Source organism: Mytilus californianus, unplaced genomic scaffold (genome assembly GCF_021869535.1).
Source record: "Mytilus californianus isolate M0D057914Y unplaced genomic scaffold, xbMytCali1.0.p SCAF_7, whole genome shotgun sequence".
Taxonomy (NCBI): Eukaryota; Metazoa; Mollusca; class Bivalvia; order Mytilida; family Mytilidae; genus Mytilus; species Mytilus californianus.
In genome coordinates, this window is record NW_026262723.1 from 77,156,171 (window position 1) to 77,184,101 (window position 27,931).

A 27,931-nucleotide genomic window follows, 5' to 3' on the forward strand; every position below is an offset into this window, starting at 1 on the left:
ATAAGCAAAAATAACAATATGTTATGTTCCAATTGTCGTAGTCACAATATCATCCTCTTTCCCGCGGTTGTGACATAACCGAATGAGACATATCACCGGATTTGTACTGACAATGAGCAACACAACGGGTGTCACACGCAGAGCAGGATCGGCTTACCCTCCCAGAGCACCTGAGATCCTCTTCGGCTTAAATTTTTGGAGGGGTTCGTGTTGTTAAGCCGTCTGTGGTTTTTCTGTGTAGTGTTTTGTTGGCTGTTGTTTTTCTTTTCGTCGTTTTTTCCATGATGCTGTCGGTTTCTCTTCGACTATCGAGTATTGATTCCCACAACACCAACTGGTATCTTCTGCCTCTTTTTAGTAAGGTTTTGGATGTTTTGCCCTTAAGTCTGACCAAGTCTTGTTGCTAGGAAACATGCATTCTTGAACACCTGAAGAAGTTCCATGGGAATTCGCTCTATAAACTTGTATTTAACTGTTGTGTACCCCTCTTTGAATTTCATTGTTTCCAATCAATTTCAGGCGAATTGAAATCTCACTTGATTAATATTTATTAATAAGATACATCTTTGTTTGAGGCCTCTTGGATTTGTGTTACAGAGTACCTATTATTTCAGTCTCAATCAATCAAGTTACAAAAGGTTATAGAAGAACACACGGTAAAAATCAGTACCAAAAAATACAAGTTCTGAAATATACAATAATTTTGACTAAATTCCGCGCCTCAAATATACCTGGTAGGTTATTAATAATATTCCGGAAAATAGTTTCCGTAACCGAATCGAATTTTATAAAAAGTGTCATGTCAGCGCCCATGAAGTAATATTGGAATTTGCAAGAAAATTCAAAGTATTATAGAAAAAAGGATAAACTTGTGAAATGAGCAGAACTGCCATTTTTCCTGTTTTGTGTTGATTTTCCTCATGAAATGTTTTGACCCGACAATTAAAATCTTCAAACAAATGACCCAAAAATACAATGAAAATGCATTCTTAAAAAACATAGAATATTAGATATAATTTTTGCTATGCCAAGATTTTAGTATTTTTACTGATAAATGGTCTTGTTAACTTTTTACACACATTGTGACTTGGATGGAGAGTTGTCTCATTGGCACTCATGCCACATCTTATTTTTATTTATTGTTTTGGTAGACATCAGTCAACATTATACTGACCACAACTTACTGCTCGGGATTCCATATACTTTATTTTGCCATGAATCCAAGTTAAGGTTTATGTCTGAATAAAAGAATTATTTTCTTGGTTTGTTGGTTTCTTAGTCACCTACAAACATAAAATTTGGTGTAAGGATGTCTTTAGCCTATTTACAAAACTAATTCATTGTAAGCTTTACTTCAAGCCTCATTTAGCATAGGATAAAAGAGAGGTGAAGGATATCAAAGGGACATTCAAACTCATAAGTTGAAAATAAATTGACAATGTCATGGCTAAAAATGAAAAAGACAAACAACACTCACTGGAATCCATGACAAATCGCCCCACTGGCAAATCGCCCCACACATAATCGCCCCACTTTTTCACCAACTCGCCCCACTTTCTTAAAAATCGCCCCACTTTTGTTTACCAACTCGCCCCACTCATGAAAAGGATAAAATCCCATTGAAAATAGGTTGGATATATTGCTCCATTTATGAAAAGGGAAAAAAATCCCTGTGATATTAGGTCTGCCAACTCGCCCCACTTGTGAAAAAAGATGCAATCCCGTTGTATATCTATGTTCCTGCCCCACTTATAAATAAAATCAATACCTATTAAAACCTTAGATACACATGATTTTCCCGTTTGAATGGTTTTACACTAGTCATTTTTGGGGCCCTTTATAGCTTACTGTTCGATGTGAGCAAAGCTAGGCTCCGTGTTGAAGACAGTACTTTGACCTATACATAATGGTTTTTCTTTTACAAATTGTGACTTGGATGGAGAGTTGTCTCATTGGCACTCATACCACATCTTCTTATATCTATTTTGTAGTTCTTTTCTTTTTGTTGAAATAAAGCATAAAGAAGTGAGTATCAGTATTTTCTGTGACGTGAATGCCAACTAGCACAACCAGTGAAAAATAGAAAAATCCTGATGAATTGAGTAATGCCAACTCGACCCACTTATGAAAAATAGAAAATACCTGATGAATCAAGTTGAGTCATGCCAACTCAATGTCAATAATAATGATTTAGTAAATTTTCGTTTTTTTGTATTCTGTGTATAAGATTTTTTAAGTTAAGTGGGGCGAGTTGGCAGACCTGGAATTATATATTCATCTAGGTTTACATTATTTCATTAAGTGGGGCGAGTTGGTAGGAGAAAAATTAACGGGATTTAATCCTTTTCACAAAATTTTAAAAGTGGGGCGAGTTGGTGAAAAAGTGGGGCGATTTGGTGTGGGGCGATTTGCCAGTGGGGCGATTTGTCCTGCTTCCCACTCACTGTACACAAAACAACTTAGAAAACTAAAAACCCCACAAAAAAACGGGGGGTGATCCCAGGTGCTCCAGAAGTGTAAGCAGATTCTGCTCTGTATGTGGCACCCGATAAGTTCAACATAAAAATTTAGTTCTCACATTGTTAATTAGCTGCAGAGCCATAGCTCTTATGGTCCTTATGAACATGGCATACCTGCCAACATTGCAAAATGCACATGGGGGTTTTGTGTGCAAGATGGTTCTTATAGTCCTATAAAACCTTCAAGGGGGCCTTCAGATGTATTTTAATGATATTTTTTTTTTTTGCTTCTTCTTTCTTTTACAATCCTATAGCCACATGGTATAATTGGTTGTTTTGTTTAAAATTATGGACAAAATTGCTCTTTCAAAATTTCCATTTGGAAGCTTTCATGGGGGAAATCCCCCGCAAATAGTGACAGTTGGCAGGTATCTCATGGTCCCCAAATTGTCAAAAAATATCGTAAGGACCATATGAGCTACAGTTCTGCAGCTAATTCTAAATGACCTACAATATTGAATAATTAAAATTAAGGTAGGGATGGATTTAGATATAATGGTTTTGGTTAAATTTACACCTGAGTGTATATCAATTAAACCTTTTTAATCACATAGGGAGATAGTTTAGCGGATAAGGTCTGCCAAAATCAACAATATGGCCTTCGTATATTTTCAGTTATTTCTACAATCGAATTGAATGCTACATTGTACCTTTATATCACTTTTTATGATTACGTGAATACTGTAAATTCATAAATTAAAATGTATTTTGAGGTTTTTTATTAACTCCAATAATGTGCATGATGTGTCAGGGTGATTATGGCAATAAGAAGAACTCCCATTCTGATATCTGATCATACATATCTCAGGGGTTCGAATAAGTGGTGATCCAAGGTCCATGATATGTTATTTTACTGAGAGGAAACTAATGTGTTTGCTTAAATTCTTCACAAATGATTTGATGTGTAGTCACGTCTGCCGTACACCAAGATACCGGGAAACCCAAGAATATATTATTCAAATATAACTAGTAAATGGTAAGAGTCATTTTCTTTTTGGGATAACCTCTTCCAAAAGAAAACCTGATGAAAAGGGTGATACAGAGGTGGTGACTGATGAAATTCTGCCAAAAAGACAGGATATGACTAAAGACCAAAAATATGACAGGGAAAAGGGAGATTGTAAATTTTTGCGCCAATGGAAGGTTAATCGTCCTAGGCTGAATTTCGATGAGGCATTTGATTAAATGTGGTGCAAGTATTTTGTCATATATCCCACACACAGTGAAATGGAAAGTGCCCTGGAAAGGGGAGCCTTTTTCTGACTAGGAATTAATTTCAAAAGTTAAAAAAAATAATGTTGGTATAGGAGAACAGTAACTTTTAACATTGAGGGATGTAAACTGTTCATTAAATCATGTAAATGGATAACCCAGGCTTTTATTATCATTTATCTATTTTCATAATTCATAGTTACAATACTTAAGATGTTTTAGATTATTTGAGACTGAATAAAAGAAAATCAGTTTATGAACTTTATTCACTGCATTTATGTTACAAAATTATATTTTACAATTAAACAAAAGAACAGACCGAGCTTTGTTACCTACATTTGTACTTTCCCAAAACATTTCAATTACTAGTATAAACAGTAAGACATGATGAGAGCTTTGGAAGGGTAAGCATTTTCTGTTTTTATAAATTGAATTTGCAAGTACAATTAAAACTGGACCTTCTAAGAATAAAGAAGGCCTTTTGGTCAAAGGTCCTGGACCTTCCATTGCCTAAAGTAAATTTGAACCCCTGTATCTTTATGCAAATTTCCTGAAAAACGCAATAATTAATCCTGCATTATTTTCCATTCTTCAAAAATCACAATAATTTTTTGATTTACAGTATATTATTTTGAAGTGACTTTTTTTTTGGAACTGGACAAATTTTGCAATCATAGATTACTTTAGTTTTAATACAGATAGTCACAAGGTTTACTAAAAGTATAGGAAAAATTTATAAAAAGTACAAAAAGGAATTAGAATTGTTTATGTGTATATTTGTAGGACTCTACAGTTTGATGGGAACGCTAAAACGCAATGGTCACTCTAAAGTGCGATGGCCTTTGCTAAAGTGCGATGGTTTGATACACTAAAGTGCGATGGTCTGTGCTATTTAATGGAACATGCTAAAGTCTGATGCCGTGATACGCTAAAGTGTGTTTTTCCGCAAAAGTGCGTTTGTTCCCAAAAGCCAGTATGGACGTTTGCAACATTAAATAGTATTGCTACGCTACAAGCCGTTTGTACAATCAAAAATGGACATGCCTGTAAACGAGAATGTATGTGCAGATGAAGGTTTTTTACTAGACAAGAAAATTGAAACAAATGATCCCAATCCGGAATATTTTTGGTCGGTGTTAAAAGAGTTTGTATGCAGAGGAGTTATTTCCCAAAGAATCATCCACAGTAACAGAAATGCAAACGTTTGATCACACTGTGTCGCGGCGGGGACAAATGTGTTTCTGTCAGGATACTGGAAAAAAAAAATACTTCTATGGGGAAGTTGTATACAGTAAAAGAGAGCGAAAACGGCAAAATACACCAAGTGTCAAAGTATTTAATTCATCCAAATTTAATTTAAAAACTCCTTCTATGCTTTTAATCCCATGTCATTTACTTGCGTGAAATAAAAGCTACTTTTTAACTTTCTAATTGAATTATTAAAAAAAAACATTTTTTTACAATATGGTTTCGTCATGTCTGTTAAAGAGATGGATACTCGTCAACAAGACAGTAACATAACGTCCAGAGGTGTAGTATCATAATATGATTGCCAATGAGACAAGTCTCTATCCAAAGCTTAATGTCATTAATGTAATTAACTATAGATTACTGTATGGCTAACCCCGAAGATTGTATTCTATAACGACCAAAAAGGATCAAAACGACCAGTGTAAAACAATTCAAACTAGAAAAATAATGGATCTTCGCACTTAAGCATGTTAAACCAACGCATTTTAGCGTGTCATATACCATCGCACTTTAGCATGTCATACCATCGCACTTTAGCGTGTCATCTGATCGCACTTAAAAAAACAAACAACCATCGCACTTTAGCGTCTGGCACCATCGCACCTTAGCGTAGACCATCAGACTTTAGCGTGACCATCGCACTTTAGAGTACCATTGTACTTTGGAGTCCTACATATTTAAAATGGCCTGTTAGATATAAATTGAGGCTTCATAAGACATCTTGAAAATACTTCATTCTAAATAATTTTTAAAGTGTTTACAATTTACAGTTATGTGCTATTGTAGATGATGAACTCAAGAGTTGTTAGACGTCTTTTACAGAAGAGTATCTGCAGACATTACACTACAAATCCACCTAGGGACATACTATCATTACATGAACGAGGGGTATTTCAGTCTGTCTTTCCTGAAGTATAGTGAGTATACAGAAGAAATGTATATTACATGTTAAAGGGAGCATCTAGTCTTTGTTTCCTCAAATAAAGTCAGAATGAGTTAACAGGTACTTGAGAAATGAGTAGAGACATATCACTACAAAACCAAGAGTGAGAAATGAGTAGAGACATATCACTACATAACCAAGAGTATGTCAGTCAGTCTTCACTAAAGTGTACTTTGTGTTCATGATTAATAGGCATACATTTAATAGAGTGTGAAACATATTGTCACATAATTTTCAAGGAATAAAAACTTCTCTACTAACTAATATATAAGGGGTGCATTTTATTGTAAAGCTTAGTTTTGATTAAATATGTTTTATACATGTCATAAATATATTGAGTACCTTAAGCTAGGTATGGGTTTTTCTCATTGTTGAAGCCCGTACGGTTGTCTATTATTGCATACATCCACTTCATTTGAACTTGGGTGGATAGATTTCTCATTGGCATTCATACCACATCTCCTTATTTTTATATTAAATGATAAAGTGTCATATATATTTTTCAGTACATCAGATTTAGTACGGCAGTTATCTCAGTCGATAAGTATATACTGTGGATTTGATCCAACAGCAGACAGTCTACATATTGGTAACCTATTGGCAATCGTAGGCCTTTTACATTGTCAAAGAGGTGGCCACCAACCATTATGTGTGGTAAGGAAATCTTTTATCTATTTAAGTAATGACTGTAATATTTTTTCTGTCTATGAAGAAATAGCATCAAAAATGTGGTGCACACTGTTATCTTAAAGTGTGCACAACATTTTTGAAGTTATTTCAAATAGACAGAAAAATATTACAGTCATTCCTTATAATTTAATTCTAAATTCCATTTTTAAGGAGTAAATCATGAAAAAACGTTGATGACGTCACGGTCACATGACAAAATTATGTTGATGAGCTGATAGACAAAAAACTTTCAGCCAATCAGAAGACATGTTACATCCAAAATTAAATTATTATTTATTAAGTATCTTATGAGATACACTGAAGTAAATAATCTCAGTATACATGGAAACATAGTTACATTTGTTGTACTAGGGTAATCTGGCCTTAAGTCTGATGCCTTTTATGTTGCAGTGCTCCTTGTTACTTCATGATAGCACACTGAACCTTTTTTTAACTATCATTAAAATCTAATTACTTTTCCATATACCATTGGAACTGTTTAGAACTAATCATATTATGTACATGTATCTAAGTTTCTGATATATATGGTTTAAACATTAAAAAAAGACCTTTTTTGCTGGTGAGTTGGACACCACAAATATGCCTAAAACACAAATTTGTGAAGATGTAATAATTATGTTGAACAGGGTATTAAGTTCTACATTTTTATATTACTATAACTTTAATAGTGATTATTTGTTATAAAAAAAAATTAAATGTAAAGTTTAGACTACATTGGTATAGCAAATGTCTGACTCTATGACATCAAAACAGCTGAAAGTACTATCAGAAATAAACAGTATTCAAACTGAAAAAAAAACAAATAAGCATGTAATCCTATTGCATCAGTGCATGTCAGTCAGTTCAGATTTTCCTAAAACCTGATGTGCAAATACTAATGAAATTGAGAATGGAAATGGGGAATGTGTCAAAGAGACAACAACCCGACCAAAGAGCAGAAAACAGCCGAAGGCCATCAATGGGTCTTCAACACAGTGATAAAATCTAGCACCGGGTATATTACATTTTTAATGTAACAATGAAATAATGTTTTGCAAATGTTTGAATTATGGCTGGGGTATATCTGACCAATGGGTGAGTTGCCATGTGATGGAAATGTTCTAAAATTTCCTCTGTTGAAAATTTGAGTGAAATATATTATTGATAGGTTGAAAAAAAGTCAACACAGTAGAAAATATCAGTATTTTTTCAGAAAGTTTTGTTTGAACAAGTTTTTTTTGTTGTTTTTGGACTTCCATATGAAATGGTCTAGACTTGATAAATATTTTCTGATATATATCTAACTGAAAAGTAATATTCAAACTACCTTGATTTATTATTCAATTTTATTTATCAGAACTAAACTTGCTACTGGTAGATATTTCTGTACTGTGTCTTATACTAGTGAATATAGTTACTTATGTCAAAAATAGTAAAAATTGAAAAGCTAGTGTGAAAGTTTACTATTTTAGGTAGGTGGAGCCACTGCATTGATAGGAGATCCAAGTGGAAAAACTGCAGACAGACAACCTATGTCCCCTTTTGATATAGAAAACAATACAGTAGCTTTGACAAACCAGTTAAATCATATTTTTGCTAATCATGAAGAATACATATGGAAACATCAACATAAAAAACTGAAGCCAGTGAAGTAAGTTGCTATAATTCAGATTTTACTAACATATGTAGAATTATAAGGACAGAAAAAAGAGAAATAATTATTGCGAACCAAACGAAAGTTTTCCACAGTCATCTGCTCTTGGTCAAGGTATTTAAACTTTTGTCTGTTCTATTGTCCCATTGAATAAATACAATAGCTATTGTTCTCTGTGTAGTTTATTCACTGGGACCTTTAAATTTCTTATAAGAGAAATCCATCACTCATTGATTAATTTACCTGAGTAAAAAAATGATCTTCTAAGTTGATGAAAATACATAAATATTATCTCACGAACTTGCATATGACAGTTATGAGACATGTGAAATAAATTGATATTTGATTTGTCTAGTATAAATTCATGTTTTACTTTGTCTGATAGTTTGATATTCAGTATTTATGATAGAATGTATCATTAATACTCCCTAACTCCTTTCAGTGACAATTTAGTGAAACATGACACCAATTAACATCATATTTAGTCTTATATCTTGATGTTCAAGTTCATTAATGATAAAATTTATAATTGATACTCCCTTGCTACCACAATAACTGTTCACTGGGGAAAAAAATCAACATCCAATGTCTTATTAGTGTTTTACTTTGGAACGTATCTGCCTACCAATATGGTTGTCAATAGAGAACAATTTACAGAGACATCCCTGGTAGAGTTAGTAAATTTAGCAAAATTTTTTGGATCATACTAGTTTTATATAGAGATTCCTAACTAATAACAGTCATATGTGACATGACTGTTGAGTTAGGAAAAAATAATTCACTTGAACATCTAGTACCAGCAATTGTAAAACGTTTTTTTTTAAACATTATGTGCTATTTTATTTACGAAATGGATATCAGCAGCAAAAGTTATTTGCAAACAGACAAACCTTAAAATCCTGTTGCATTTATTAAAATATGACTTTCTTATTTGACAGTTTGGATGGTATTGTTATTTTCTGATAACATTATACTGCTTGATAATTATGATAATACATGTTAAAAAGCAGAAATAAAATATGAAAAATATTTGAAGGTATAACCAAATTCTATGGATAACATCAGTATAGCATGAAACTCAATAAAAAAAATCTTCTTTTTTTTGGTAGAGTTATAAACAATGCAGAATGGTACCAAAATGAGAATGTTTTAGATTTCTTATCAAGGGTTGGCCGTTCGTTCAGAATGTCTGATATGTTGAGTAGAGAAAGGTAAGGGTTAAAATGAGAAGGTAAGATATGAGCCAAAGTTGGCCTCAAAACAAAATGTGTATAATAATTCCTACAAATTGCTCAATTAAATGCTGAATCTATTTAGGTCAAGAAAATGATATTACCATTATGTTTTAAGTGTTTTATTTTTACAGGTTATATAGTCCTGAAATGACAGATTTCAAAATTCTTTAAAATTTTGACCATTTTTATACGACCGCGAAAACATTTTTGTGGTCGTATATTGGTATGACGTTGGCGTCGTCGTCCGGAGACGCATTAGTTTTCGCACTCTAACTTTAGTTTAAGTGAATGGATCTCTGTGAAATTTTACCATAAGGTTCAATACCACAAAAGGAAGGTGGGGATTGATTTTGGGGGTTATGGTACCAACAGTTAAGGAATTAGGGGCCAAAAAGGGGCCAAAAATAAGCATTTTCTAGTTTCCAGACAATAACTGTGGAACGGTGTATGGATCTCTCTGAAATTATACTACAAGTTTCCATACCACAAAGGGATGGTTAGGATTTGCTTTGGGGGGTTATGGCTCAAACCGTTTAAGAATTAGGGGCAAAAAAGGGGGAAAAACAAGGTTGTCCCGGTTAATGAACAAATACTTTAGTACAAAACATAATTTAAAGCAGTGTAAGGGAGATAAATCAAATACATCATTGAAATTATCTCCCTTACACTGCTTTTAAATTATGTATAAAGTAATGGTTAATGAACAATTAAGATAATTTAAAACAGTGTAAGGGAGGTAATCCAAATACAACATTTTGGTTACTTCCCTTACTCTGCTTTTAAATTATGTTTAAAGAAATGCATATTTATAAAGGAAGACCAGTAAAAATATTTGCAAATGTTGCATCTTTTTTTTTACAAAAAAATCCATATGAAAGATTTGACACTATATTTTAAATTCTGTTATAAAATAGATTAAGTTAGCACTATGGTAAATTTAAATGGGTAATTATGGTTGCAAATTCCATTGGAAATTTGAATTGAGATTATGACCATATCTTGAGGGAAAGATTTTTTTGGGGGAAAAAAGGGGGGGGGGGGGGTAAAAAGAAATTGTGGGGGGTCAATTTTTTCTCATTTCAGATTTCAGAAATTAAAAAGAATTATTCTTCAAATATTATTTTTTATTCAAATTTCAAATATTGAAAAATTTCAAGAAGTAATCTTTAATTGCACAGTATGGCCCATTAGATTTGTAAAATCTTTGACCACATTTATTTATTTGTTATGCCGAATCTAACCGTGTATTTAGATTTTTAATTTTGGGTCCAGTTTTCAAATTGGTCTACATTAAGGTCCAAAGGGTCCAAAATTAAACTTTGTTTGATTTTAACAAAAATTGAATATATGGGGGTTCTTTGATATGCTGAATCTAAACATGTATTTAGATTTTTGATTTTTGGCCCAGTTTTCAAGTTGGTCCAAATTGGGGTCCAAAATTTAACTTTGTTTGATTTCAACCAAAAATGAATATATGGGTTCTTTGATATGCTGAATCTAACCATGTATTTAGATTTTTTATTTGTGGACCCCGCTATCAAATTGGTTCATATTGAGGTCAAAAGGGTCCAAAATTAAACTTTGTTTGATTTCATCAAAAATTGAATTATTGGGGTTCTTTGATATGCCAAATCTAACAGTGTATTTAGATTTTTAATTTTGGGTCCTGTTTTTTAAATTGGTCTACATTAAGGTCCAAAGGGTCCAAAATTAAACTTAGTTTGATTTTAACAAAAATTGAATTTTTGGGGTTCTTTGATATGCTGAATCTAAACATGTGTTTAGATTTTTGATTATGGGCCCAGTTTTCAAGTTGGTCAAAGTTGGGGTCCAAAATTAAACTTTGTTTGATTTCAACAAAAATTGAATATATGGGGTTTTTTGATATGCTGAATCTAAACATGTATTTAGATTTTAGATTTTTGGCCCAGTTTTCAAGTTGGTCCAAATTGGGGTCCAAAATTAAACTTTGTTTGATTTCAACAAAAATTGAATATATGGGGTTCTTTGATATGCTGAATCTTACCATGTATTTAGATTTTTTATTTGTGGGCCCGCTATCAAATTGGTTCATATTGAGGTCAAAAGGGTCCAAAATTAAACTTTGTTTGATTTCATCAAAAATTGAATTATTGGGGTTCCTTGATATGTAAAATCTAACAGTGTTTTTAGATTTTTAATTTTGGGTCCCGTTTTTTAAATTGGTCTACATTAATGTCCAAAGGGTCCAAAATGAAACTTAGTTTGATTTAAACAAAAATTGAATTCTTGGGGTACTTTGATATGCCGAATCTAAAAATGTGTTTAGATTTTTGATTATGGGACCAGTTTTCAAGTTGGTCCAAGTTGGGGTCCAAAATTAAACTTTGTTTGATTTCAACAAAAATTGAATATATGGGGTTCTTTGATATGCTGAATCTAAATATGTATTTAGATTTTAGATTTTTGGCCCAGTTTTCAAGTTGGTCCAAATTGGGGTCCAAAATTAAACTTTGTTTGATTTCAACAAAAATTGAATATATGGGGTTCTTTGATATGCTGAATCTTACCATGTATTTAGATTTTTTATTTGTGGGCCCGCTATCAAATTGGTTCATATTGAGGTCAAAAGGGTCCAAAATTAAACTTTGTTTGATTTCATCATAAATTGAATTATTGGGGTTCTTTGATATGCCAAATCTAACCGTGTTTTTAGATTTTTAATTTTGGGTCCTGTTTTTTAAATTGGTCTACATTAAGGTCCAAAGGGTCCAAAATTAAACTTAGTTTGATTTTAACAAAAATTGAATTTTTGGGGTTCTTTGATATGCTGAATCTAAACATGTGTTTAGATTTTTGATTATGGGACCAGTTTTCAAGTTGGTCAAAGTTGGGGTCCAAAATTAAACTTTGTTTGATTTCGACAAAAATTGAATATATGGGGTTTTTTGATATGCTGAATCTAAACATGTATTTAGATTTTAGATTTTTGGCCTTGTTTCCAAGTTGGTCCAAATTGGGGTCCAAAATTAAACTTTGTTTGATTTCAACAAAAATTGAATATATGGGGTTCTTTGATATGCTGAATCTTACCATGTATTTAGATTTTTTATTTGTTGGCCCGCTATCAAATTGGTTCATATTGAGGTCAAAAGGGTCCAAAATTAAACTTTGTTTGATTTCATCAAAAAATGAATTATTGGGGTTCCTTGATATGCCAAATCTAACAGTGTTTTTAGATTTTTAATTTTGGGTCCCGTTTTTTAAATTGGTCTACGTTAATGTCCAAAGGGTCCAAAATGAAACTTAGTTTGATTTAAACAAAAATTGAATTCTTGGGGTACTTTGATATGCTGAATCTTAACATGTGTTTAGATTTTTGATTATGGGACCAGTTTTCAAGTTGGTCCAAGTTGGGGTCCAAAATTAAACTTTGTTTGATTTCAACAAAAATTGAATATATGGGGTTCTTTGATATGCTGAATCTAACCATGTATTTAGATTTTAGATTTTTGGCCCAGTTTTCAAGTTGGTCCAAATTGGGGTCCAAAATTAAACTTTGTTTGATTTCAACAAAAATTGAATATATGGGGTTCTTTGATATGCTGAATCTTACCATGTATTTAGATTTTTTATTTGTGGGCCCGCTATCAAATTGGTTCATATTGAGGTCAAAAGGGTCCAAAATTAAACTTTGTTTGATTTCATCATAAATTGAATTATTGGGGTTCTTTGATATGCCAAATCTAAATGAGTTTTTAGATTTTTAATTTTGGGTCCCGTTTTTTAAATTGGTCTACATTAAGGTCCAAAGGGTCCAAAATTAAACTTAGTTTGATTTTAACAAAAATTGAATTCTTGGGGTACTTTGATATGCTGAATCTAAACATGTGTTTAGATTTTTGATTATGGGACCAGTTTTCAAGTTGGTCCAAGTTAGGGTCCAAAATTAAACTTTGATTGATTTCAACAAAAATTGAATATATGGGGTTCTTTGATATGCTGAATCTAACCATGTATTTTGATTTTTGACATTTTTGGACCATGATAGGTAAATTTTAAAAAATTGAAGTTCTTAGACCACATTCTTTCTGTGTCAGAAACCTATGCTGTGTCAAATATTTAATCACAATCCAAATTCAGAGCTGTATCAAGCTTGAATGTTGTGTCCATACTTGCCCCAACTGTTCAGGGTTCGACCTCTGCGGTCGTATCAAGCTGCGCCCAGCGAAGCATTTTATTGACATATATAATATAGAGCACCCTTTGTTTGTAATAGCTATTTACTAACAAAGACTTACATTAGGTGATGCTTTTGCTTTAAGTAAATTTAGCCAAAATATATCTGAGGTTTTCCTACTTGTAGCTAAAATCTGGAAAAATCTCCATTTCATCATTCTTATTGTGTTACAATTACAATTTGCCTCAATGGTCACAGCTTATTAATATGTTAAAATTTTCTGAAAGCCTTTTTTCAACAAAAAAGTGTCATTTTAAATGATAATTTACTAAAAGTTTCTCCCAAAATAGATATGCTTGTGTAACAAAAAAATTGTTCCGGTGTGACATTTGTTCCGCCGGAACAAATTTCATAGGAAATATGTTCCACCAGACTTTATATCACAGAAAATATGTTCCAGCACTGTAAAATTTGTTCCGGAACTAATTTTATGACCAAATGTGAAATAAGTTCCGGAACAAAAATCATAGCTCCATGAATTCTCCATGAATTTTGTTCCAATTAATATTAAGAGTTTTAAAAAGTTAAATAAGGTCCTGTGATATTTGTTTTAAACGAACGTGTACATATTTCATAGAAATCAATGAATAAGTTCCGCTCAAACCTATTTTCACAGAAAATAAGTACCTTTGCAACAAATTGCAAGCGAAACATTTTCTTGTTAATTTAGATTATAATGCAAGCTGAGTGCTGTACTGAGTGTGCTTGCATGGAATACATTTGCAATTGAAGGCATGACTGTAACTATAGGATATAGATAAGAAATAAAAGCGATGGTAATGTCTCATAATTTGTATTTATGTTTTATGTGGTATTCCTCCTTGGTTTTTATACGACCGCAAAAATTAAAAATTTTTTGGTCGTATATTGGTATGACGTTGGCGTCGTCGTCGTCGTCGTCGTCGTCGTCCGGCGTCGTCCGGCGTCGTCCGAAGACACATTGGTTTTCGCACTCTAACTTTAGTTTAAGTGAATGGATCTCCATGAAATTTCACCATAAGGTTCAATACCACAAAAGGAAGGTTGGGATTGATTTTGGGGGTTATGGTACCAACAGTTAAGGAATTAGGGGCCAAAAAGGGGCCAAAAATAAGCATTTTTGTAACTTTCAGACAATAACTTGTGTGTAAGTGTATGGATCTCTCTGACATTGTACCACAAGGTTCCATATCACAAAGGGAAGGCTGTAATTGATTTTGGGGGTAATTGCCTCAAAATTTTAGGAATTAGGGGCCAAAAAAGGGGCAAAAAACAAGCATTTTTCTAGTTTCATGACAATAACTTGTGTGTAAGTGTTTGGATATTTCTGAAATTGTACTACAAGGTTCCATATCACAAAGGGAAAGCTGGAATTGAGTTTGGGGGTAATTGCCCGAAACGTTTAGGAATTGGGGGCCAAAAAGGGGCCAAAAATAAGCATTTTTCTAGTTTCCAGACAATAACTTGTGTTCAAGTGTATGGATCTCTCTGAAATTGTACTGCAAGGTACCATACAACAAAGGGAAGGCTGGGATTGAGTTTGGGGGTGATGAATCATAAGGGGGTTCAAAAAATTGGGGGGGGGGGGATTTTTTTTTTTTTTTTTTTTCTTTTTTTCCTTTTTTTTTCTTTTAAAATTTTCCATTTTAAGTTGGTTATTTCTGATTTATATTTAAAAGCAAATAATAATGATATGGTAGGAGATACACACCAAACAGGATGTGTAAATTATTATATAATAAGTATTGTGCAATAGCAAGAAATTTTCAATTGCACAGTATTGCACAATAGCAAGAAATCTTCAATTGCACAGTATTGCGCAATAGCAAGAAATCTTCAATTTAACAGTATTACGCAATAGCAAGAAATATCCAATAGCACAGTATTGCGCAATAGCAAGAAATTGTCAATTGTACAGTATTGCGCAATAGCAAGAAATATTCAATTGCACAGTATTGTGCAAAAGAAGATACTTCGTATAAATTGCTTATTTCTTGATCAATTTCAATGGGGTTTTATTCTTGAATTCTTGGGGTTCTTTAATATGCTGAATCTAACCGTGTATTAAGTTTTTGGATTTTTGGCTCCGTTTTTAAATTGGTCCACATTGAGGTCCAAAGGGTCCAAAATTAAACTTTGTTTGATTTCATCAAAAATTGAATTATTGGGGTTCTTTGATATGCCGAATCTAACTGTGTATTTAGATTTTTAATATTGGGTCCCGTTTTTTAAATTTGTCTACATTAAGGTCCAAAGGGTCCAAAATTAAACTTAGTTTGATTTTAACAAAAATTGAATTTTTGGGGTTCTTTGATATGCTGAATCTAAACATGTGTTTAGATTTTTGATTATGGGACCAGTTTTCAAGTTGGTCCAAGTTGGGGTCCAAAATTAAACTTTGTTTGATTTCAACAAAAATTGAATATATGGGGTTCTTTGATATGCTGAATCTAAACATGTATTTAGATTTTAGATTTTTGGCCCAGTTTTCAAGATGGTCCAAATTGGGGTCCAAAATTAAACTTTGTTTGATTTCAACAAAAATTGAATATATGGGGTTCTTTGATAACCTGAATCTTACCATGTATTTAGATTTTTTATTTGTGGGCCCGCTTTCAAATTGGTTCATATTGAGGTCAAAAGGGTCCAAATTTAAACTTTGTTTGATTTCATCAAAAATTGAATTATTGGGGTTCTTTGATATGCCAAATCTAACTGTGTTTTTAGATTTTTAATTTAGGGTCCCGTTTTTTAAATTTGTCTACATTAAGGTCCAAAGGGTCCAAAATTAAACTTAGTTTGATTTTAACAAAAATTGAATTCTTCGGGTACTTTGATATGCTGAATCTAAACATGTGTTTAGATTTTTGATTATGGGACCAGTTTTCAAGTTTGTCCAAGTTGGGGTCCAAAATTAAACTTTGTTTGATTTCAACAAAAATTGAATATATGGGGTTCTTTGATATGCTGAATCTAACCATGTATTTTGATTTTGGACATTGGACCATAATAGGTAAATTAAAAAAATTGAAGTTCTTAGACCACATTCTTTCTGTGTCAGAAACCTATGCTGTGTCAAATATTTAATCACAATCCAAATTCAGAGCTGTATCAAGCTTGAATGTTGTGTCCATACTTGCCCCAACTGTTCAGGGTTCGACCTCTGCGGTCGTATCAAGCTGCGCCCAGCGAAGCATTTTATTGTTAACTGTCATTGCCCCGTGTTCTAGTCATACGTGTACTTAGGTCATAGCAAAGTTTCAAAAGAGTGTGTCTTTTGTTTCTACATGTCTTTTGATATAAATGATCAGTCACTTTGTCCTTTTCAAATAAGTACATATGTTCATCTTTAACTATACTTTTTTTCTGGATGATTGATTTTTCTTATTCTACTCTTTTCTGGCTGAAAAGTGTCATTTTGATATTTTTTACGGAGTATATAATTAAACATTTGCTATACTCCACACGATCCGAATTGGATGATTTACACTTTTTACCTTTTTTGTTATTGATATAATACTTATTTTTATAATGCATTGGAAAGATAACTTTAAACTCACTGATGACAAATGCTCAGTATATAAGATAACTTGTTTAACCAGTGGAACATATTTCACAGACAAGGCACTTATTTCACCAGGTGAGGAACAAATCTCACAAACCCAGAACTTATTTCACCAAATAAGGAACAAATCTCATAAACACGGAACTTTTTTCACCAGGTAAGGAACAAATTTTACCAACCCTGTACTTATTTCACCAGGTAAAGTGTGGAACTTATTTTATAGAGATGGAACAAATTATATAGAAATCGTCTGTGAAAAAAGTTCTCCCAGAACATATTTCCTGTGATATTAGTTCCACTGGAACTTTTTTCACAGGAACAAATTTTGGCTCACACTTGCACTGAAAGAAATGTTAAAATAGAATGAAAGGCAGCAAATCATTCAATCATTTTATTAAGATATTAAAAATTAATAAAAAAAATCATTGTGCTTAAAATTGCAGCTCATTCTATTGAGATTTGTAATTTTAGTAATTTGATTTATTTTTTAGTGTGAAAAGTAGATTAAGTAGTGACGAAGGAATGAATTTTACAGAGTTCACCTACCAGATGTTTCAGTCATATGATTGGCTACAGCTATACCAAAGATATAACTGTATAGTACAGGTGATATAACTGAATAGTACAAATGATTATATTCTATTATATTTTGCTAAATAATACTACCTTTACAGGAAGTACTTATAGATACTTAAAAAATCTGTGAGCTATCAAATTTATATATCTCTTGCTCCCCCTTGTACAATGTATTAGTTACTATGGAAACTTTTGTAAAATCATTTGCATGAAAAAATAAGATAGGAGGTGCATGATGTCCTGAAGTGATGAGCATTTTATGAGTTCAGTTGGAATTCACACACAAAAGACTAGATTGATGATAATTATACACTCTCCCACTTTTTTTAGCAGAGGTAATATTTGACTACATGTTAGAAATATCCTCTAACTCACTACTTCTCATAAAAATTTCAATAGAAATCAACTATAAAAACAAATACATTTATTATCATTTTTGACTCTCCGTTGCTCTTTATATGCCCATGTATAAATATGAAGACATGGTATGATTGCCAATCAGACAACTCTCAGCCTGGTTTAATGTACAAAATAGCCATAAATACACCTACCGGGTAACTAAACCTGATTTACCATGTTTTAGCATATACCACAGATCTATGAATATGTTCTGGATGTTGTAAATTTAAAGTACTTTACTTATCCATGGTATTTATATGAAAAAAATATTGTAGTAGGTTAAAAAAAAAAATTCTACATTAATGTTTTTTAAAACAATACATGTACAATAAACTTTGTCAATAGAGCATACTTTTATGTCAGAAACTTTGTCAATAGAGCATACTTTTATGCCAGAAACTTTTTCAATAGAGCATACTTTTATGTCAGACTCTTTATCAATAGAACATACTTTTATGTCAGAAACTTTGTCAATAGAGCATACTTTTATGTCAGAAACTTTGTCAATAGAGCATACTTTTATGCCAGAAACTTTGTCAATAGAGCATACTTTTATGTCAGAAACTTTGTCAATAGAGCATATTTTTATGTCAGACATTTTTTTCAATAGAGCTGAGCATACTTATATGTCATTACAGATAGGAGGGAATGACCAGCTAGGCAATATGGTCAGTGGATATGAGCTTATACAGAAATGTCTTGGAAAAAGAGTCTTTGGTTTGTCTTAGTCAATATTCCACTCATTAATACTGAATACCACTATATTGACAACAACACTCAAGTAAACTGCAACCTGAAGACGCCAATCTAATCGGTGAAACATGTCCACCAATAAAAATTGCAGTTTACTTAAGTGTTGTTGTCAATTTAGCTGTATTTAATATTTTGTATCTGACAACCCTGCATACCATCTGGTATCCACTTAACGGAACTATACCAGGAAAAAATTTAGGAGGCGTTGGTTCAGCAGTTCTTTATTCATTAATACTGAGTGAACACAGTATTAACACTAATCATTAGTTGGTCTTAAATTTTAAGTTTACTATTAGAAATGATAAATAGTACAATTAAAAAAAAAAAACATCTTAGATCATCATTTCATATTATATAGAATAGAAAAAATCAAGGTTTTGACTTGATTGTATGCATAGTCTGATAGTCAGCTGTAAACAGAACTGTTATGGATTAGAAGAAACGATTTTCATATGCTGTTTACTGGAGCTCTAGAACCTTGTAAAAATCTCCCTTTCATCTCTGATGTTCAGTACTTTTTCATGATGTCAAGCATGCCTAATTGTTAGAAAATTACATAAATATCTGTATAATAGAAAGTTGAAAAGAAAAAAAATCAACAGAAAAATGTAATATGGTTCAGGAAATTAAAAGGAGACCTGAACTAGCAGAAGAGGTTCTTCAGATATGTCACTGATACGAAACAAACATATTTAATTTCTTTTTACATTCTAGGACTGACTGTTCCCCTAGTGACATCAACTTCTGGAGACAAACTAGGAAAAACAGCTGGCAATGCAATATGGTTGGATTATAATAAAACTTACCCATTTGACTTATACCAAGTATGACATGTTACCTGTGTATACATCTTTTATATTACATAAAACCTATTAAGTTATATCGGGGCATCGGTAGTCGAACTAATGTATCACTAGCCAGTCAACACTGAGGTTGTGAGTTCGAATCCCGCACACGGTAGGTGCACTCGACTCCAATCTTAATTGACTAGGATTGTCAGTTTCCCTACAGAAGGTCTTGGTTCTGTTCGGGCACTCTAGCTTCCTCCACCAAGAAATAGCACAATAGTTATATCAGTTATGAAATTTTCAGTGTGTATTTATCTTTTAAAAGAAATAGAATTCAAAAATGGATAATTCATAAACAAGATATTTTGGTGTATATACATGATGTATTCTGTTTAATGAACTCATATTGGAGCAACATTCATTTATAAAACTTCTTTACATGTGCCATTCATATTGTTATACTGTCCTGCAGGAACAACATAAAGTGGCTCCTGGACTTATTGAATTCAACAACTACAAGTACTGTGGATTCATTATTATTCCTGGGATACCAATTTTTGTGGATTTCGTAGGTGGAAGTAAACCACGAAGTGAAATGTTCAACGAAGTACAAATTTGCTATATGCTTGTAAGCAAACTTTGGCTAAACCTCGAAATCAAATATCCACGAAAATATAATTTTTCCTGAGTCCACGATAATTGGTTTCCACGAAAATAATGAATCCACAGTATTTTAACTCATTAGGCTAGGCATATGGTTTGGATTATGATCTGAATTTATGAAAATTGCAAATATTTACTGAGGTTTCTTAACTGTGAGTGTATCATTTTTATCTTTTTCCTTGTTGGTCTATCTTGTAGACATATATTTCCTTGGTGAGAACGATTTTGTGTCACTCACAAAAGTTCCTAAATATCACAATTCACATAAAGTCAAAAGTTCACACATTTCCTCTATTGCCTGGAGAAGAAAGTATGTGTACCAAATAAATTTAAATTAACATTATTTTTTAGTATTTTGTCAACTTAAAAGATACAGAAGTAGAGATGTACCTGAAGTTATTTACATTTATTAGTGATGAAGAGATCAGAGAAGTTATGAGAGCACATAAGGTAGATACATGCATTATTGTTTTATTGGTACTATTACATTTATGGTAATCATTATTGTTAATCATCTGATTAATTATTGTTTTATTGGTACTATTACATTTATGGTAATCATTATTGTTAATCATCTGATTTGATGATACAAAAGTGAAAAAGGATGACATTAAAAGATGCTGCTTATCATCACTAAAAGTGCTAAGGGCTTCAAAAGATAAGAAAATATCCAAATATAAAAATAAGAAAATGAGACAACTCCACAAAAGCATTGCAGCAAATTGTAGATTGCTCCTAGCAAAAATCCCATCACCTTTCACTGCATATTTTATACCAAGCTTCCTGTTAGCACTCTATACTGTGGGATGATTTTCAAATTCATCGCTCTCAATTTCTTGTTTGCCTAATATTTATAGGAGGGGTATCATTAGTGAGCTCTTGCTTGTTACTTGTATTAAATTATAATTAATTTTTTTATTATTTAAGAGTAATGAACATCAGAGGATTCCTCACAGAAAACTAGCAGACCAAGTCACACTTCTAGTTCATGGAGGTAATATGTCCTTTAAGGTTCATCACACTTCTAGTTCATGGAGGTAATATGTCCTTTAAGGTTCCTCACACTTCTAGTTCATGGAGGTAATATGTCCTGTAAGGTTCATCACACTTCTAGTTCTTGGAGGTAATATGTCCTTTCAGGTTCATCATAACCTTTCGTCAAATATGGCCATATTTACACCAAAAATTTATTCTGAGTACAGAAAAACCTGTGCACCGGGAAAAAAATTAAGGTACGGCTGGACCTAGATAAAGAAAATTTGAATGCATTTTCAGTTTCAAAATTTTAAAGAAGTGCCAAAATCAACTAAGTTTGGGAAGATATTTCAGAATCTCCCCTCATATAAATAATGAATTAAACTGTTTTGATTGACATGGACAATGGAAGAACAACAGATATTTGTAAACAATAGGTAATTTAAAATGTTTAACTGAATGGACCATATCAGGTTTTTATTTTGCCATCTCAGCAGACTGGAGAAAAAAAAATGCACATCAAAATGCAGACAAGTTTTTAATTTTCTGAAACATAAAATGCATATAACTTTTATATATCTAGGCCCAGCCATGCCTTCAAACTTTCCTAGATGCACCAGCCACCAGTTTGTCTGTACTCCGAATAGATTTTGTGATGTAAACATGGCTATATTTGTCATTTTTTTTTTATGAACCTTGAAACTTGTATATCAGTTGTTCAGATATATTTGTTACAGGGAATTCATTTACAAACACAAAAAGGCGTGTAGTTGTTAGAACTTTTTATACGACCGCAAAATTTTGCGGTCGTATATTGGTATCACGTCGTCATCGTCGTTGTCCGAAGACACATTGGTTTCCGGACAATAACTTTTGTTTAATTGTATGGATTTCTATGAAATTTTACCATAAGGTTTATGACCACAAAAGGAAGGTTGGGATTGATTTTGGGTGTTATAGTCCTAACAGTTCAGGAATTAGTGGCCAAAATGGGGCCCAAATAAGCATTTTTCTAGTTTCCAGACAATAACTTGTGAAATGGTGTATGAATCTCTGAAATTATACCACAAGTTAACATATCACAAAGGGATGGTAAGAATTTGCTTTGGGGGGTTATGGCTCAAACTGTTTAGGAATTAGGGGCAAAAAGGGGGGAAAACAAGGGTTTCCAGGTTAATGGACAATTACTTAAGTATAAAACATAATTTTAAAGCAGTGTAAGGGAGGTAATTCAAACACATATTGTCAAATTACCTCCCTTACACTGCTTGTAAATTATTTATAAAGAAATGTATTGTCTTTAGGTGATTAGCTGTCAATTTATTTTTAGAAGGTACTATTTTAAAAATGTTTAATAAAGGTAATTTAATTATAGCCATGATATGTATGTGAAGGAATTTTATTTTTAGATATTACTATTTAATGTTGCTGATGAAAGTGTTAATTTTAGGCATGATTATAATGTCATTTTCTTTTTTAATACTTTTATGATGTATTTAAATGGGTTTTTATGGTTGCAAAGTCCTAGCTGTCAATTTATTTTTAGAAGTTACTTTTAAATGCTGATGAAGGAATTTTATTCTTAGATATTACTATTAAAAGTTGCTGATGAAGGTTTTTTAATTTCAGCCATGACTATGATGTCATTTTCTATTTTAATACTTTTATGATGTATTTAAATGGGCTTTTATGGTTAAAAAAAAGCATTTTTCTAGTTTCCAGACAGTAACTTGTGATTAAGTGTATGGATCTCTCTAAAATTGTACTACAAGGTTCAATACTACAAAGGAAAGACTGCAATTGAGTTTGATGGTTAATGCTAAAAGGGGGATTCAAAAAGTTGGGGGGGGGGGAAGGGGGGGGTTTCCATTTTTTTTTTAAAAGGGTTCATATTTTTTTTTCAAAATTTTTGAAAATTTCAAATTTTCAAAAAGTTTTAAGAAGAAATCTTCAATTGCACAGTATTGCGCATTAGATTTGTAAGATCTTTGACCACATTTATTTTGTGTCAGAAACCTATATTATGTCAAAAATTTGATCACAATCCAAATTCACATAGTATCAAGCTTGAATATTGTGTCCAAATTTTGTCCCAACTGTTCAGGGTTCGACCACTGCGGTCGTATCAGGCTGCGCTCAGCGAAGCATTTTATTATATAATGAACAAAAAAAGAGAATCTCATATTATTAATATTGCAACTAATGATAAATAAGGAAATACTGTGTCTAAGAAATAATGCAATGTAAAGCAATATCTTTATTTGATAAATATTGAATCAGGTTTAATCAAAAGACTGAGAGCAAAATGTTAATTTCTGCAAACACAGCAGAGAGAATGCATTAAGTAGCCTTGGTAGCATGTTTTTTTAATGCCTTATTAAGATGATTGCCTCAAAGAAGAAGTCAGTTTACTTGAATGAGAGCTATCAATGAATGTGTTTCACATTTATTCAATAAACATGTGCTCCTTGAACTGCTGCAACAGATTTAGAATCTGGTTAATAAGTGCAAAAGTTCTCCAACTCAGTTGTTATGACACATTGATTCCTGATATATGGGTTGAAACAAAGTGGGCTAAAGTGTTAAAAAATGAGAATAGATGACTATAAATAGTCTTGTTACTTCGATTGCTCTAGCGTTATTTTCTTTTATGAAACATGGTGGAGGACTGGTAAGCACATGGTTGATCATGTCTTTTTGTATGTTTATTACAAAAAATTGTCACATTCAACAGGGTTTGATATAGGTGTACCATGACAACTTGCAAACAAGTTTTCAAAGACTTCAGATTTGTGGTTTTGATAGAAGCCATCAAAATTTGCTTATTTCATGCATATTAATTGAATTGATTTAATTTTGGTTTGACTTACTTTTAAAGGTTACAGTAATCTGTTGTATATAACCTGATGGATACATTTTCCGTACACCCTTTTTCACCACAGGAATTCAGAAAAAAAACCTTGTTTTTCACTTGTTGAGAGACTGTCTAGAAAAATATACTACCATGTGGACACAAGACAAAGAAAAAAACAAATTTTTAGCATTAATGAAAAGGAACAAACTTCTGCTTCCTCTGATTAGATATTGCTGATCATCAGTGTTATCTTTATTAAGAAAATCATCAGTAATTTGTTCTTTAAGAACTATTATTATTCATGATTTCTTTGCAATTATGACTTTGTAGAATCTGGTTTAAAAGAAGCCAAGCGATGGACAGATGCCTTGTTTGATAAGAGTGGAAGTACCTTGAGTACTTTGTCTGCTCAGGAGATGAAGTCATTATTTAAAAATGTGCCCTGTACTAAAATGATACCAGAGGCAGGGATCACTTTACTGGATGCATGTATGAGATGTCAATGTTTTTCAAGGGAAGGTAAGTTCTTTGTAGAAAAGTCATAGCGTTGAAATTAAGAATCAGGAGTTTTTTTTTTTCACATCAGCTTTTTTTCACGATTTGATTATAAAATGGGCAGGTTAAATTTTCACGGTGTATGATTTTTGCTAAATGAGAAAAAACACGTGAAAAAATGACAGTATTGTATTGTTAAAAATGTAAACAAAATAAACTTGATTGACTGACGATAATAAATAACAAATAAATGCAAGTTCTCCAAACTTAAATACACATAATTTGGACAACTTTCATGGAAAGCAAATTATGTTCATTGTGGCATGCTAATAGCACTTTTAAAGCATATGCAAATATCCTTGTAAATTTGAAATTTTTTTTTTTTTATTTTCACATTATGTGCAAAATTTTCAGGTAATGACAACAATCATTTCGGGAAATGACAACAATCAATAAATTGTCGCTAATTAACTTTTTTTAACATGTCACTGATTGTTTTGTTGTCAAAAGGTATGCCATGTGTGATTAGCCAATTTAATTATTATGAAAACAGAGATCTTAATTAAATATACACATTCTTGTGATCTGCCGATCAACACAAAAGACTGATTTATAATATATAATGTTATGTCTCCTTTAGGTGTCTCCTTTAGGGTGAAAAGAGTTTACCTATCACTTTGGTATATATCGGAGAATTGAAAGTATAATGTATGAAACGTTTAAATAGCAATAAATCTTGGAATATGCAAGAAAACTTATGCTGGGTAAAATTTTGGCGTTTCTTTAGCTGCTGCAAACAAAGCAAAAATTAAACATACGCGAAAAAATAACAATAAACAGTACTGAATATTGACCCCTTACATATCTTTGGTCTTTGTGTGGTTGATTTTGTCTCATTTATATATACCCATCATCTCCTCTTATTCATTTATTAAATGACTTATTTATTCTAAAAATATGACATACTTTTTCACTTGAAAATGGCGGACCCCCAAAAAACTATATGCCTATTGAAACTGAATATCTCGCATTGGAGTTGAAAAGTTGTTAAGGAGGTAATCAATAAAAGTAACTATACTTGATACCTAACAGACTCTTATTATACTCCAAACTATTTGTACCCTTTATCTTTCATAAAAAAACGTATTCCAACCTGTTTTAGACCTTTGCAAATCAATTGCTGCCACAACTTTCAGCTTCAATATCTGAACTTCTTGTAATAATTTGATGAAAAAACATTGTGTTCTGTTTTTTCTGTGTATTATTCTTGCTAAACACGATGAATAGATATACTCAGATAATTAATTATCTACAATGGAAATAAATAGGAAAGACAAAGGTCAAATCAATTTCATTACATTTTGATTATATTCCTTTGTTTATATTGAAAATTAATAAAAAAAAAATATCTGTTCAATCAAAGCAACCTATTTTCAGGTTTGAAACTGGAAACACAAAATATTTTTACTTGTCCTTACACTAATCCTAAGCCTCTATGGTAATCAATAGTTGTATTTTCCATACATTTTTAGTAAAAGTATTAAAACATAATTTTATATTATAGTTGATGCCAATAGAATTATAACAGATGGAGGTGTATATGTGAACCATGGACGTGTTTCTAATCCAGACACAGTGCTTTTACCAGGGACACATATCCTAGCAAACAATATCACTTTGTTAAGAATAGGTACGTAGAAATAACCTTGTAACCATCAGTAATATGGAAGGTTTTTACATTGGTTTCAATGAGATGCTGTTATTACCAAAGTTATAAAAACCTGTTTATTTCACATATGGATGAAATCCTGTAATTTCACTTTTCTGTTGTCATACAATCGGTGTTGTCAAAGATGTTGTCAATGTAATATAAAGTATAACTAATCCAAGAATTCAAATATCGAAAAATATTCAACATGCTATTATGAGAGTCATGTTCTCTGCATGTTAAGAACCCTTGCAACAACTCTTTTAGGTGGCCTGTTGCAAGGCAAAATTTCTGTCCATTTTCAAAATACCCTCATTTTCCAATTGCATTCCAAATTTCCTTACCTTTCATCCCAGACGGCCTCTGTTACTGGACCTACCTATTGTATTAATTGTTAATTTGTTCTCGTCCTGCACATGCATGAAATATTTGCCGCTGAACATTAAGCAACTAACAATCAATCAATCAACTTGCTATGCACATTTATGAATAGATGTGTTGTTTAGTCTCTGTTAATTTTTTTTCTCAATATTTTGAATTCTTGGAAGAGTTATTGTATAAAGACTTTTAACAACAAATCAGAGATTTATGTATGTGTACACATGTAGTATTGGGAATCTTTACTAGCAGGCAAATGTAACAATAGCTTTTTTTTTTAGTTTTCTTGCAAAAAAGAGATATCCATATATCCAATGACTCAATGGTTAAAATGAAAGAAAGTACATAGAAAATGATAACAGTTGAAAAAACATAAACAACTTCATTGAAAGTTAAATAGAAAATATTAATCTACAGGAGTATACAAGGCAGACAGAACAAAACAAAACAAGGAAGACATACATGAACACTTTAATCTTAAGCTTTAGTCAATACTGCCACTGAAATGGCAAACAGCTGCTCTGGAAGGGTAAGTTTAACATGTTTTGCATAGAAATTCTTTTGCATTGGCCAATGATTAGTTCATACTATGTCAAAATTAATGCCATAGTTGCATACTAAGATTGTGTCATGATGTCACCACTTTGAAGAAAGAAATGCAAATTGTTTATTTAAAATATATTTTTATTTTTTATTTTTTATTTTCAGGCAAAAAGAATCATTACATTATAGAATGGTTGTTTCCAAGTTGACAAAGGACTAAGAGGATGACGTGAACAAAATGATTTATATATTAAAATGATTTAATGACTATATAATCCTGTTTTATTCCCCAGGCATCATCGATATAAAATTAACTTTTTGGCCAACTTATTCACATTGTTAATTTTTCTTTGACGAGTTCATTTCAGAGCTTTATCACATAATGCTATAGACTTACCAATACTAGTTCAAAAGGGTACTTTTAGTCACAACCAATATATAGTTATTCTGCTTACACACACACACATCTATATTTATTTTACATTTCAAATGTAAATAAATTCTTTTCACTTCATCAGCCATTAAAACAAACATTAATAAGGTACAGGGTATC

At 32.0% G+C, this 27,931-nt stretch overlaps 1 protein-coding gene across 2 annotated transcripts; it reads left to right on the forward strand.

Moving 5' to 3' along the window:
• Positions 1–787: 787 nt before the first annotated feature.
• LOC127709044 (tyrosine--tRNA ligase, mitochondrial-like) lies at positions 788–27,909 on the forward strand. Of its 2 annotated transcripts, none has more exons than XM_052214366.1 (13): positions 788–816; positions 5,769–5,899; positions 6,432–6,579; positions 8,067–8,245; positions 9,358–9,459; positions 17,738–17,852; positions 18,860–18,938; positions 19,689–19,798; positions 20,777–20,875; positions 21,353–21,419; positions 24,585–24,773; positions 26,314–26,439; positions 27,544–27,909. In XM_052214366.1, the coding sequence occupies exons 2-13, from the start codon at positions 5,769–5,771 to the stop codon at positions 27,585–27,587; spliced, it is 1,389 nt and encodes a 462-aa protein (XP_052070326.1). In that variant the 5' UTR covers positions 788–816; the 3' UTR covers positions 27,588–27,909. The 2 variants fall into 2 exon arrangements, with proteins under 2 accessions (XP_052070326.1, XP_052070325.1); XM_052214365.1 differs by having other exon boundaries at positions 796–846.
• Positions 27,910–27,931: the final 22 nt, after the last annotated feature.

Bases quoted from the DNA above. Each gene is read 5' to 3' on its own strand.
- LOC127709044 (XM_052214366.1), top strand. From the start codon at position 5,769: ATGATGAACTCAAGAGTTGTTAGACGTCTTTTACAGAAGAGTATCTGC. The intron at 21,420-24,584 runs GTAATATGTCCT...ATGACTTTGTAG, and splicing joins CACACTTCTAGTTCATGGAG to AATCTGGTTTAAAAGAAGCC. The intron at 26,440-27,543 runs GTACGTAGAAAT...TTTTATTTTCAG, and splicing joins TATCACTTTGTTAAGAATAG to GCAAAAAGAATCATTACATT.